Source organism: Pipra filicauda, unplaced genomic scaffold (assembly GCF_003945595.2).
Source record: "Pipra filicauda isolate LSUMZ 115617 unplaced genomic scaffold, ASM394559v2 scaffold59_size3379749_pilon, whole genome shotgun sequence".
NCBI classification, from domain to species: Eukaryota; Metazoa; Chordata; class Aves; order Passeriformes; family Pipridae; genus Pipra; species Pipra filicauda.
This window is the reverse complement of record NW_024104753.1, coordinates 2,877,886-2,892,201: the sequence shown is the minus strand read 5'-3', so window position 1 is coordinate 2,892,201 and position 14,316 is coordinate 2,877,886. Positions and strand designations below refer to the sequence as shown.

Genomic DNA, 14,316 nt, shown 5'->3' with positions numbered 1-14,316 from the left:
AGGGGAAGGAAGAAAACCCGAGCATCCCCTCTCCACAGAGGAGCCTCTGTTCAGAGAGCGGATAAGAAGGGATGCGGCAGACAAAGAGAAGCGCCGGGCTGTTCCCCGCTCTCGGCAGAGCCGGGCACAGGGCACTGATTCCCGTTGTCGTGCGCGGCTCGGGCAGGAGGGGACCCTGTGCCACTGCAGCAGGTGAGGCTGCTGGGCGGGAGGGAGCCAGGGCAGCCCGAGCGTCCCCGCAGAGCCGCGCCGTCCCCGCGGGCAGGGCGGTGACTGTCACTACTGTCACCGTGACAGCGGCGCCGCCGCCGCGCTCTCCCCGCGCTCTCCCCGCGCCCTCCGCGCTCCTTACCCGGCTCGGCGCGGGCGCTCGGCAGGAGGGCGACGACGACCCCGAGCAGCAGGACGGCCACGGCCGCGGCCGGGCCCGCTCCCCCGCCCGCGGGCCGGGCGCTGCGCGGGGCCGCGGGGCCGGGCGCTGCTCGGGGCCCCGCGGGGCGCGCCCCGCTCCGCCCGCCCGCCGCCCGCCGCCGCATCCCCGCGCCTCGCTCGGCCCCTCAGCGGGCAGCGCTGCCCATCGCCGCCGCGCCGGGCTCTACAGCAGCAGCGGCTCCGCGGGCAGGCGCGGCGGGAGGCGGAGCGGGGGGCGCCGCATCGCCGCCCGCGGGACGCGCGGGGCCGGAGCTGCTCAGCGGCGGCGCGGCCCCTCGGGCTCCGGCGCGGGGAGCGCCGCGGAACGCAGCTCCTTCATCCACAAAGGGCTCACGGCGCCGCCAGAGCCGGCCCCGCTCCCCGCCCTCCGAGCGCGGGGAGGCGGGAGCGGGGGCGGCGCTGCCGGGGCCGCGGGGACCCCTCCGCCGCCCCCCGCGCCGCTCGGGAGGAGCCGCGGCAGGTGAGGCAGCCGGCGGCGGGGACGGGACCCTGCCCGCTGTGCCGGCCAGGGCACGTGGTACGCGGCATCAGCTCCGGGCGATCAGTTGCCTCCCTAATTTTTCTTCAATCGCTTGTGCCCGGCGCTATCTTTGGGTGTAAACGAAGCTGCACCCGCTCACACTTGTCCTGCGAGCCTGGCAAGACTCAAAGTCACTCCCTGCTCGCTTATTGCCGGCTGGTGTCCCGACCTGTGAGTCTCCGGGCCAGGGCATTCCCGAAGATGGCCCAGTTATCCGAGGCACCAGGCAGCAAGCAAGCAGCCACAGCGCCGAGCACCACTGGCAGCGTTTCTGCGAGTGCAGAAGCAGCTCTGGAAATAAAGAAACTCGAGTGTACCGCAGGGGGTGACCAAATTGGCAGCTACAACCTCAGCCGCCCACTGTGCAAACACAGGAGAGGTCTACGCCTGTCGCCTCTGCCCTGTGCTCACTCGGTCGGTCACTCCGTCCCTGCCCAGGACACGGCTCAGACCTCCAGTCTGAAAGGGGAGCTCCAAAGGACAGAGGTTTGTCTGTGTGATGCTTAAAGGTACACCAGGAGATCAAGTAGCACACGAAACATGTTATGGACAGCAGCTGCCTCAGTCACAGTCACACCAAACATCGGGGCAGTTCATTTAGTGTTTTCTGCAATTACTATTTTCAGCAGAGGTAACGTGAAATCTTTATTCTAGTGTCATCTCTTTCCTGGGATGCTTCCATGAATTCTTTTAGTTCCCAGATCATGTCTGCAGGCAACAGGCAGTGATGGCGGGAGGAGGAGCAAAGCAAATGTGCCTTGGGGCACAACATGCTCCGGTACCCCGAGAGCTGATTCTGAAAGGCTGCAGCAGTGCTTACACGCAGGAACGCTGCCCCAGCCTCGCAGCAATTCTGTTCTGCTGGAAGTTGTCTTTCTGAGAAATCCTTCTACCTTTGAGGTAGAGCAAGCCTCGTCAGGGGCCAGCCCCAGCTTGACATCTGCTACCCAGCCGCTCACAGCATCCCCAAAGCCATGGTAACCCATAATTACATATTTATCTGACTAGTTCAGCACACTCCCTATGTCACCAATGCAATTACTTGGCCACTAATATGTCCCATTTCTGCCGTTTTACTTTTTCCTCAAATCACCAATTCAGTCTGTGCAAAAATTAGCTTCCACATGATGACAACTAACGATTATCCAGAGCAAAGATGGCAGTTGTATGATTATTATAGTGAAATGGAGAGCTTGCTCATCACTTCGCTTAATCCAGGGCCAACGCGTTTAGTGCAGGGCCCTCTGGTGGTACCTTTAGGGAGTCCTGCGGAAACCCCATTCCATCATTCTCATATTTTTCTAGGTTTTGTCATAACTCGGCTTTGTAATAGATCCATCAGCAATTCAATTTTGAAAGCGATTTTTCCCAATCTAGCTCTTAACCATTACGATTTTCTCTTAATTTTCTATTACACTCTGTGTGTGTGTGTGTGTGTGTGTGTATCTATTATGTATAAAACACAAATACTGGATTTAGATGTTATTTCAAAGGATTTTTTAAATTTTCTAGAATGATGACTAGTGAAAAATCATGGAGTTTTACCAAGTAACTGTTGTTAACTACTTCCCGAACTTGACTTTCCTTATCCTATTTCTTTGGGTATTTTTTTTTGTCCAGAGAGGTAATTTCTACCTCTTGGGGAGTATCTGTGCATCCATACTTGCTACTGAGATTTGCTTTCCTACATATGTATTCTCCTAGAGCATCCACATGCTCTGTACTCTTGATTATCAGGTACTTTTTTTTGCAAGCAGCACATATATTTTGTCCATGAGTTTCCCTTCCATGGTCACACACATGGCACAGGGGGGTGAAGTGCATATACTTCTAACCTGGTTTTCCTCTCAGCTGGGGAATCCTGAATGCCAGATGTTAGTCCATATTCTAGAAGAGATGTCTCATTGTGGAGAAAGAATCAAGATGCTCCATGCCAGTGAAGATCCTCTCTAGTTGGCTGTGATGTATTGAGTGTTCCTCCACAGGACCAGGATGAACACTACTCTCCCACGCTATTTAATAACAAGCCATATACACAGAGCCCAAAATTCATGTTTGCATGGACTCCCCTGCCTTTGCCCCAGAGCAACAAGTTGACATCACCTATCTGACTTGGGTTGAAATGATGAGTAAAACCCAGGTCCTAAACCACCTTGCTCGCAGCAGACCTACTGCAAACATTCCGAGTCTTCCCTGTCTTTATGAAGGAACCCATTGATGAGGATCTCATCCATGGATGAGAAGCCACCGTGTCCATGCAGTGACTTCCCCATGAAGCAGGTGGCAGGCCATGGTCTCTCTTTGCAACAGAACAGTTGGCATTTTTCATTTTGATGAATAACCAGGCCAAGCCCACGAACATCTCACTCTACAAGTACAACCAGAGAATGGAGTCCAGCCTCCAGGCACCTCTATCCACATGGTGTAGATGCTTCTATTTCAGGATTTAAGGAGAAGAATCCTTTCAAATGTGTGTTTCAGCCTCTGAGCATAAAGCTCAGTGAAAACTCAGTGCTGTTCCCCACGACAAGGACAGGCAGAATTACCTGAATGTGCTAGAAGCACGTACCCACCTCTCCCAAGGCAGAAAATGCAACTTCCTACAGGTGAAAGGCAGGAAGTTATAATTAACATCAATCACCATCAAACCTTATCCACACCTTCCTGCACAGCAGGACATCAGCCCAAGCTGGGAAGAGAGGCAGGAGGGGCTACAGCACTTCTCTGCTGTTTCCCAGAGCTCTGCACTGCATGAGACACACGTGCTGAACACTGTGGGCCTATGAGGAAGTTACAGCTCTCTAAGTGGGGAGCAGCACTGTTCCACAACTCTCCCAAAACTTGGACTCATGCTGCCTCTACTCGTGACAGGAGCTGAACTCAGTGTGCATGAGCTGCAGTGATGAATGTGAATCTGCCATGATAGTCAGAGCTGCTCTGAGTGGTACCAAACAGGAGCTTCTCTGTTGCCTCCCAGAGACTGATCATCTCTCCAGCTGAAAGCCTAAGCTAATTCATTGAGAAAACACAGCGTCATCCTGAACCCATTTGTCCCACTACAGATCTGTAGCATGTGACAGCCCCATTGACTCTAAGAGCTTCTCCTTGAATGAATCTGCTGTCTTAGCTGCAGTACAAATTTGTCCTTTGCTTCTAGTGACAGGGAAAATACTCACCAAATTTTAAACCAGTGTTAGTCATCCTGAAGACAGCTGAGAGGAAGATTACTTAGTTGTAATTGCCTGTTCTAGTCCAATCCTTCCACAGGATGGGGAAGAGCACAGGAGACAGCTGGACATCATTACTAATAGAAAGCAAGAACAGAAAAGGACTTCATAGGCAGCATATTCCCCCTGAAAGGCTCAGGCTGCCTTTCCTTGTTTGTTAGATGTTGCCAGAAGTCGGAGTGTAAAATACACCAAGGCAGAGGCCTTATCTGCTATGGGAAAAGTGGGATCTAAATACCAACATGCATTTCAAAGTTAACAATACACAAGTGTAACTGTAAAGAGAGAGAAAGAAGCAGCTTGGAAGCAACAGAAGTGTCTGTAGAACTTGGACAGACATGTTTACATGTCACCTGAAGGACATGTGCTGCAAGAAAAGCTTTGTAGACACCGACCAACTTGACTCGAAGAGCAAACGCTGTGAAAGAGCAGCATATCAGCAGCACCTTGCATTTAGCAAACGAAAGCTTTCTGTCAATTATGAAATATTTTGGTATCAAAAATATACTGCACTGTCATTTCAGTCTTTCACCTTCCGTTTACGACTGCACCTTAAACGGGATGTCGGGCACAGAAACCATTCTCCCCACACGTACCCACGTGCACCCAACCGCCCGCTTCGCGCAGCTTCCCGACCACCAGATTTCAGCAAGCACCGCAACCCCATGGCAGAGTGAGCACATTTGGCTGACAACAGCACTGCCTTCCATGGATGTCTGATCCATACCAGGTGGCCATCTGGAGCCACTGACCACGTGGGGCCATCTGTGGCAGCGGGAGCACCTTCCTGCTGGCCCGGGCAGCAGCTGCCACAGGCTTGGTATGAACTCCGGCAGCAGAGTGGTGTCTGCTGGTACCTGGGCCAGATAACCTTCTTCAAAGGTTGTAAAAGTGGGACATCCAGAACAAAGATCCTTCAAGGTTTGGCTACACTAAAGGCAGAATCTCAAGGCCCTCTGAAGCAAGCCTTGAAAGCTAATAGAATTTAAAATTTCAGAAAGAAGCTTAATCAAAAGATTACATCAGAATTTTAGAGCCCTCTCAGTGAGTTTTCATCATCTTTGCCTTAATCCAGCCTTGATGTAACACAGCAAAAAATAAAAGCCACCAAAAGTCATCTGCTGCAATATATATTTTAATTCAAAGTGAATCTTGACAGTAATACACCATAAATTCTTATTTTGACACTCACCAAAATAGTCACCTGGAAAACCCGCTTTTTGTGACAAAGTACAGAAGGCTTGGTCACATTTAAATCACTGAGAACTAGAAAGAAATACTATCGCAAACTGTAAGAGACATTACATCCATAAAAAATTTTCCCAGTCCTCATATTGTAATATTGCACAGTGCAATTGCTACATGGCGAACTAGTGTAGCATAGAAATCCAAAGCAAAAAAAAAAAAGCCACAAGTCTACAAATTGTTAAACAGTAACAGTTCAACCTTATTAATCAAGTCTCTATCACTGGGTGTTTCTAGAACAAGTCTTCCTACAGCTTGCAGTGTGATTTAACTTTTACTTAACACAAACCAAGTTAATTAGCAGTAAAAACAGAAAATTTAAAAATTAAACCCCCCCCAAAAAAGTTAATACAGTAGCATATTTGACCAATAAAACACCCTGAAGTAAAGTTAAAAACCGAACACAAGAAATTCATATAAAATCTTGCAAATTAAAGTAATATGCAGATATGCAATTCCGTAGTCATGCAGTGTTTTATTTAAAAAAGGCATTTAAACGGCATAATGTATAAATGCTTCTCAGAGGATGACTTTTTTCACAGAAAAGGTCCTCGCCCTGAAAACTTTTTTTTTTTTTTCTGCAGATGGGCCCTGGACACTTGCAGTGACAAGAGTCCGTTCTCTCAGAGTGTATTGCAGGAGGGGGGAAAAGTTACCTGGTATATTGAATTTAAGCTGTGGCAGGATCCCAAATATTTCGTTCTTGGAAATGCAGACGTTTCTAACGTTACAATACATAGAAAGAGCAGCAGATCTAATTTGGGGCGCATTTACAGCAACTTCTTCCTGCACACGACAGGATACCGTTGTGATATACAGATAATCGTGTCAATTGAACAAGCACATCAGCTTAAAACCTTAAGCACAGTAAAAAGAAAGTACAGTAAATACATCAGACCAATGATGATCCCCATGGCCCCAGAAAAAAAAAAAAAAGCAGTATTTTTTATTATTTTTTTTTTTTTTGTCATCGCGATACAAAACTCACGTTCTCCGTTTGCATTGGTGGTTCTTGGTGTGTCCATTGCCTGCAATGGAGGGAGCACCAAAAAAAAAATGTCGCTTCCCGACACAAGGGAGGGAACAGAAAACTATCTGCTGGACCACACAGCACAAGTTTGAAGTGGTAAGGTGGACGTCCAATTTGAGCATTGTCTTGGCTCCCTATATTTATGCTTTACATACGCGTTGATAAGATTTCAAATTCATCAGGATACTCCCTAGTTTCTAATGTATACTTTATATACACACACTCGTACAAAATGCATAGAGTTGATCACTAAAAACACTGAAACTTGTGGGAAAAGTTAGGTTTCTTAATTTTCAGTGTGATTAAAAATGTACTGCTGGTATTTTCTTTTTTTCTTTGTGATCTAATACTGTTGTATTTTAGTTATTACTTAAAAAATAAATCAAATGTAGGCACATTTATTTCATTCAGACATTCATTAAATAAAACACTGCTTGTGTTAGTGGAGTAAAGAAAAAGATTACCAGTTATTAGCTTATTGTCAGAGTTAAACTCAAATGCTTTGCACTCTCATTCCAGTCAACATTGCAAGGATTGTATTCCAGATTTTGTTTTAAAAAAAGTTAAGTCAAGCCTGCAAGATGCAGCTTCTTAAGTGTCTACACAATGCCAATATGAAAACATAAAAAAATTAAGTTACATCAATACATCCACTTATATGCAGTGATGAGCTCAAAGTTAATGGAGATAAAATACTGATGCAAATAACACACCCCAAAAAAACATATGCAATCATCTTCCATCATTTACAGTATAGTAGTTACGACACTTCAAACATGAAAACAAAATAAAAATTTAAAAATTAAAAAAAAAAAAACAACCAAACCCCAAACCCGGCTTCTATTTCATGTAATTAGACTTGTACAGAAATTAGAAGGCTAAGAAAGAACTAGTTAATCACCTAATTTCACAGCTATCTGAAGTGGCAATCATTATATAGCAGCTTATCTATGATACATTCAAGATAAATGATACAATTTATTACTTGCCCATAAGCTAAAACACGGCCTCAGCTTAATACCTTCTGTAAATCCCATCTCTACACTACAGTATACTTGAGGTCTATGAAAAAGTAGCTACCTTTTATAGGAAATGGATGATTAAGTCTTTGGTGCCGCAAAAGCAACTTCATTTGAACAAAACGAAACAAACAAAAAAAAAAACCAAACCAAAAAGACACACTTCCTAAGGGAAAAAAAATAAAATAAAATGCAAAAAGCATGTAATTTATGTCCCTGACGGAATGTATTAAATAAGCAAACACCCGCAACAGGCTAAAACAAATACTATCATGTAAAAAGACTAAAATCTCTCCCATGCATAAATGAAAGATTGCACACAAAGAACTCACATCTTTTCAAGCTTCAATAGTAAATATTCTGCTACTAGTTATTAAATACTGCATGGTTTGCTCAAGCTAAGATGAAACCACATCATGGATCAATGAGCACTTGGCTTTTCCTCTCATTAGCTAGTCAGTCATGCCTACCGCACCTCTAAACATTTTATTATATCCAATTAGACAAACACTTTTAAAATCAGCTACTTAGGTCGTATTGCAGTTCCATTTACCAGTATAAAATACTGTCTTGTGTGTCACTACTCAATAGCTACTGAATCAACTTTTCTTAAGCACTACTAAAGTCTTGCCTTGAAGCTAGATCATTCTGGGGGGGAAAAAAAGACAGCAAAATTCGACTACAGCAAAACATGCTGCCTTCTCAGTAAGGAAAACACACCCAATACTAAAATCATACCACACAAAACCCAAAATGAGCATTACGCTATCAAAAAATCAGCAGATCTGAATTTTTTAAGTGCTGCAGTCCTCAACATTTATATATAAGTAATAACATTAACAACCTCAAATATTTAAGGCACTATGTGTGGGAACAGTTTACAATGCAGCTGAGATTATTAGGACGACAACATTTAAGAGCAATGTTTAGGCTTTTTTCTTTGCCCATGCAAAAGACACATGCAATGTGAAGAAGAACAACAGCTCAACTTTTAGATAAGTGACTCAACATTTAAACACCAAGATACGCAATACAAACAAGTTACTCCTACACTGTACTGCTGACACATGTGCATCTGTTGCTCTAGAGTTCTGTACACTGAATGGCTTCCCAAATGTAGACGTGTCTTGCACTAGAGTTAGAAGGCAATTTTATAAAAAATAGCAGGAGCAAAACCAGATTTCTGCTCCCATAAGTCACCTGTCTAAAGTTACTATATAAGAAGATAACATGACCAAAGACAAGTTATACCAAATGTGCAAAACACATTAAAAGTGAGTTTTTTTTTTTAAAGCTCAGAGTTGTTTAAATTGCACCCAAGTCTACATGATTCAAAAAAATAATTTTCCTGTTGTGCCATGGCTAATATTTAATAAATACCATGTTTCTTCTTAAATCGAACTTCTGTTATCATTGAGCTTCCTCAATATACCGTGTCTGAGTTCTCACAGAAACGGATACTGGCTGAGTTTTGTTGGGCTCAGTGGGAATCCCGTGTAAGCGGGCGACGCTGCAATGTACGAATGCGGTGGGAAAATCGGCTTGTACTGAGTCTGATGGATGGTTGGGGAAGGTAAGAGGCGAGGGTTTATGCCAACTGGGACCTGGTGGACTATACCACTGGGATGGGTGATGCTGTACGTCGGGTGCTGTAACAAGGGTCTTGAGGTACACGGCGAGGCGAGGAGGTGGGCGACGGGAGCGGCGGTGCTGAGGGGCGCCGACGACGGGTAGGGAAGGAGAGCAGGCTGTGCTCCGAGGTGGGTGCTTCCAGAGAGATGGGCGTGCACAGTAGTGTGATTGGGGCTTCCTTGGGGGAGGGAGAAAGCGTGGCCAGCGACGCTGGCCGGGATGTAAGCCTGCTGCCTCCGGTGAGCGTAGTTCCCGTTCCACTCCTGCGGCCCAGATCCAAAGTGCTGAACCTGTCCACACACAGAGACGGGGCAGGGTCTTAACGTTTCTGAGCACAAAGGGGGTTTGAAAAATGGAATAATGCACTAAAACTAGTCAACTTAAAATCAAGAGAAATATAGAGACGGGAATAATTAAATGCTTATATAAAAAAAAAATAAATATTAGCTATTTCGGTAGTAGCACAGACAGGAAATCTGACAATAAGAGATGGAAAACAGAACACAAATTATTTTAATGCTCTTGCAAAAAAATAATAATAAAAAAAAATAAAATGCCATGCTGGGCTGTTTTAACAGAAATACCATGTATCACATGAGCAAGGTGCTTATTCCACTCAGCACTGGCTTGGCATCAATTGGAAGTGCTGCATTCAGTTTGGGCACCATAATGAGGCACAAAGAGGACAAATAGGAGAGAAATTTTAGAGGAGAGCAGAAAAAATAATAAACGGATTGAAAATATCTGAGACAACTAGGCAAACAGAAGTCTAGGGCTATGATCACAGGAAGATGTGGCAATCATTAACAGTCATAAAGAGAAAAGACTAAAAATCAATTACTCTCATTAAATGATGCAGACTTCAAACTGCACAGGGCATCTACTAAAGAAGGAAGGATCAGCATAAATTTTTGTAATGAAAATAACGTTCTACACTTTCCGCCAAGAGGCTGAGGAGTTGCAGACATTGAAGAGATTAAAAATTAATACCATGCTGATCATATTAAGGTTTGCTTAGAATTAATTAAACCAGTCCTTTTGCATAATCATGCAGAAGGGGAGACTGTGTCACCCACCCAAACGTTTCTTTCAATCTACACTATTCAAGTCATTATTGCTAAATCCTCTTATCTACGTATTGCACGCTTGCATTTAGTATTTAACTTACAATATTCACAGTTATTCTGCAAGACTTACACAAACAGGTACTGCTCTTAGTTTAATGTACCTAACTAAATGTATCTAACTAAAACCTCGAGGCAGCTACAGCTCAAAATCAATTAATTAAAAGGATTAAACTTGATGTCATGTGTCAACTTCAGTTCTCAGCCACAGCAGACATATGTATTGTGTTGTTGGGTAACGATAAAAGTAACTTTTAAGTTAACTTTGGGTATCTCCTAACATTGGATTGAACTACATGCACAACCTCATCTCTCCCCAGTTTCGCTACCTGGCAGCAAAGGTAAGAAATGGTTGAGTTTGTTAAGCTCTCTCTCATCTCTGGATACTCAAACTACAAGCATTTTCTCCACACTACTACCAGAACAAGACTGAGATACAGCTGTAGATTTTAACTGCACACTATGAGCATTTTAGCATTTGGAGGTAGGAATAAAAATGCTAACATATTTTTCTGTTTGTCTCATGCTTTGATTTTGTGTAAACATTGACAATTTTGCCAGTGTGGCTTTTCTATTATTTCCGAAAATAAAGTCAGCTGTTTTAAGAAAATGACCAAAAGTGAAAGATACTTATGACTTGCCCACTAAGTTGAAATCCATTTTTCAAGATTTGAACACTTCTTTAATGAAGCTGCTGAAAACCTGCAATTGCCATCGACAGCAATTGAAATTGTCAGCATTCAGCACATTTCAAGACAGAAAAAGTACCCTTTTAGGTGTAAGTACACATACCTGACTGAAGTTTACATGTTGCTGATGGAATGCTGATTTTTGCTGACGGTTTCCTACGACAGAAGACTGGTTTATTCTTCCCAGGACAGACCGACCCTTTCTCAGTGGCTGGCACGTAGCATCTTCCAAGATACAAATAAACAATGTTATGTTTTTGTTGTAACTTTTCTCTTCTGACAAAAGTTAGGCAAAGTTTCATTTGCTTCAGCATATAGGGAGAAACAATAATACAGTACACTAATTAAAGTCAAAACCCAGCAGTATTTAGAAGTGTTTAATATGGATTAGCAGATACATGAATAAGTCAAAATCTTCAGATATCCAGCTATTGAATAAACACTCAAATTTCTATTCTTATCTACTGGCATAGAAAGAAAAAGACATCCGAACCAACTTACCTGTATTCACCATCTGTTCATCAAGATGTAACCTGTTTTCAAGTCTCATTGGTGGTACCACTACTGTGCAAACAGTTGATTTGGTTTCAGGATTAACTGAGGCTCTTGCTTCCTTATTTTTATTATTATTGGCTACAAAGCCATTTTCCACAAATGGGCTGTCATGTCCTGAAGAGTCTGAAGTTGGGGAACCATCCACTGTATCACATCCACTTTCCTGTTCATCATCTGACATACTGTCAAAAAATAACAGTATTGCAATAAAACAAATTTATTTTTTGTATAGATACATTTTCTTAAATTAACACATAAAATTTATAGAAGTGAAACTACTCAAAGGTGGATAAAAATAATGCATATTTATTATACAAGCACATATATTCAAACTCATTCTATCCATAAATTGCAAGGCTCAGAGGAAGGAAGTAACTTCTACATAAAGACTTAGACGTGTAACCCAATTTGCACCCACTTTGTAATTTATGTTTTAAATAATTCTGTTCTTATAAACCATCTGAAATTTACACTTTACAGTCAAATAAAAAGTCGGAGAAGATTATTTTATTTCTTCCTGAATGATAACACAAATGTCTCCTGATGGCTATTACAGTAGCAAATGAGAACAGAACACACTGATCCAATTTCCTTCTAGAAATCAGCCACATCCTGGAAAAGCCATCCCTGGGGCCCGTGAGAGCCACGATGGGACAGAGAACGCTGAGGAAGCATCTGCACAGTGACAGGCAGCTCCCTCTCCTCTGCATGTCAACCACCAGCTGGCACACGAGACCTTATCTACTGAAAAATTAGGTCTCTGAAGCTCCTCCAGAGCACTGCCCGTGCCTGAGCGACAGATTCTGTTTCACGGATCCAGTTTAAGGAGACAAACGCAACCCTCTGTTTACAGTGTGGCTGTTTTGGCACCTGTGGTCTGTGAAATCCATGCTGGTCAAGTGATGCAAACATTTATTCAACCACTGCTTTTACCAAAGCAGCTGGAAGGGGAACAAGGTGGAGAAACCGATTCAGAATAATGGCCTTTGCTAACATTTATTGAAGATTCATGCTTGCAGGAGAAAAAGAAAGGTGGCAAATGCGAGTTGCCAGAAGCAAGACCACGGTTCAGTCAGTGGAACCAGAACCAAACACCTTTTAGGCAGCAAGAATGGAACACCCCAGGAAAGGAAACTCATTTACAATGAGGTATATTGTCAGAAGAGATATTAACCTCCTTTATTATTTATTTATTGCACAAGCAAAAGGTACATCACGGGGGCATCACTAACAACAACAAAAAAAGAAATTTAAGAAGTTCTCAATTGGGACTGTGCCAGGTTCATATATATATAGATAGATAGATATAGATAGATAGATATATTATATAGATAGCAAGAGACACCCTTCACTTAACAGAGTTAAAATGAATGGTATGGGGTGATGAATAAGCAAGTGTAGATGCTAACAAATTTCCTGGTTCAAAGACAGACATGAGAATTGAGAATTTCCATAAACTAGAAAAGCATGAAAACCTCAGGTTATATTAAACATTGGTGGAATAAATGCTTAACTTAAAACATGCAAGAAACAGCAGTGAATTCACTAACACCTGAACATACGGTCAAGTCCTTTAGGGATTTTACAGCTAATGTAACGTGTCTTTATTGCATGTTGTTTAAAATAAGACAATATAAATAAAACCATTTATAAAAATTAATTTTTTTGTGAAAAGTACTTTGACACTATGAGGGGCAGCACAAAAACCTGAAGACTCAGCCAACAGAGCTAGGTAGATCTGAGTATTTTTTTTAAGCAGCATCTAGTAATACTATGACAACTACTGAGCAATTAATTCTATTTCTATATTATTATTTTTAAGTTCCTAATTATATGACTTATATTAAGTCAAATGCTAACGAAACCAGAATCCAACACACTCCTCTGCTACTGACAGAAAGTTGAATTACAGAGGGGAATTTAATTACAGCTCAGTTCCTTGCAATTTAAAGAAAATACTGCAAAAGCAAGTAAGTCTTTTTAAAAACTTACCTGAAGTTTTGAATGTTTTGATATTAAAGACTATCAAAGGACTGACAACAGTCCTGACACCTCCCAGTATAACACATCTTGTTATCTAAATCTTTACTAAAAATTAACTATTTAAATGGAAATTCTTCAAATGCTTCTAGTTATTTTCTTCTTTTACAGTCAGATATGACAAAAGCTTAAAAAACTAGGACTGGCGAAGTATAATTGGTTTAGTCCATCTGTTTAACTCTGGCAAATTTTTAACCCCTCTCTTTTTTTTCTTGAGGGGAGAGGATTGTATTTACATAAAGAGAAAGACATATACAAATCATCCATTACAAGCATCATGAAGTCAGGCTGTAGAAACTTTAAAACACATAAAACTGCCTGTATAGACTAGCAGTTCCATCTCCTTATCAATACACACTGTGATAAAATCTTCAGTTATTTTAAACAAACTTTTTTTCAGTAAGACCCTAATCAAATTCATTTTGCACAGTGAAACTGCTCTGAGTTTGAATCACTCTTTTCTGTATAGAAGGCTACTCTACCAAAAATAGGAAGTGAATAAAAATAAGAATAAAAATAAAAGAATTGGTCACGCTTATGGCAGCCAGGGGTTGCCTGAAAAAAATTAATTGTATCTCTAGGTCACAGAATTTCTATGGGACATTGGGTGAATCATATTAAACCAAACTTGTCACCCACACCAGCAACTAAATATCCCAAATATTTCTTGGTCAACAAACTCCTATCTAGGAATCTAATTGGTAGATGTGGCACAAGTAGGAACAACTGGCATTTCAAGATATTAGCACCAGAAGGGCAGGGACTGAAATAAGAGGAGCAGCCACCTGCAGGTGCCCCAGCCA

General features: G+C 42.6%; 2 protein-coding genes and 1 long non-coding RNA gene across 5 annotated transcripts in view; 1 reads left to right on the top strand and 2 right to left on the bottom strand.

Annotated features, from left to right (window-relative positions):
- KIAA1549L (KIAA1549 like) overlaps positions 1–420 on the bottom strand; it is a 128,326-nt gene extending 127,906 nt beyond the window's left edge. Inside the window, exon 1 of the mRNA XM_027714515.2 lies at positions 353–420. The gene's annotated coding sequence lies outside the window, so the exon portion shown is untranslated. The remainder of the gene's footprint in view (positions 1–352) is intronic.
- LOC120324582 lies at positions 113–7,075 on the top strand. The gene is made up of 2 exons (XR_005565999.1): positions 113–192; positions 2,804–7,075. It is a non-coding gene; the product is annotated as an uncharacterized LOC120324582 (long non-coding RNA).
- Positions 5,297–14,316, bottom strand: part of HIPK3 (homeodomain interacting protein kinase 3) — a 72,863-nt gene continuing 63,843 nt past the window's right edge. For 2 of the 3 annotated variants that reach the window (XM_027714516.2, XM_027714519.2), the window contains exons 14-16: positions 11,420–11,655; positions 11,022–11,143; positions 5,297–9,395 (exon numbers count right to left, since the gene is read on the bottom strand). In XM_027714516.2, the coding sequence (XP_027570317.2) occupies positions 8,919–9,395; positions 11,022–11,143; positions 11,420–11,655 (835 nt within the window). In that variant the 3' untranslated portion in view covers positions 5,297–8,918. The other variant, XM_039387926.1, reaches the window with a different exon arrangement.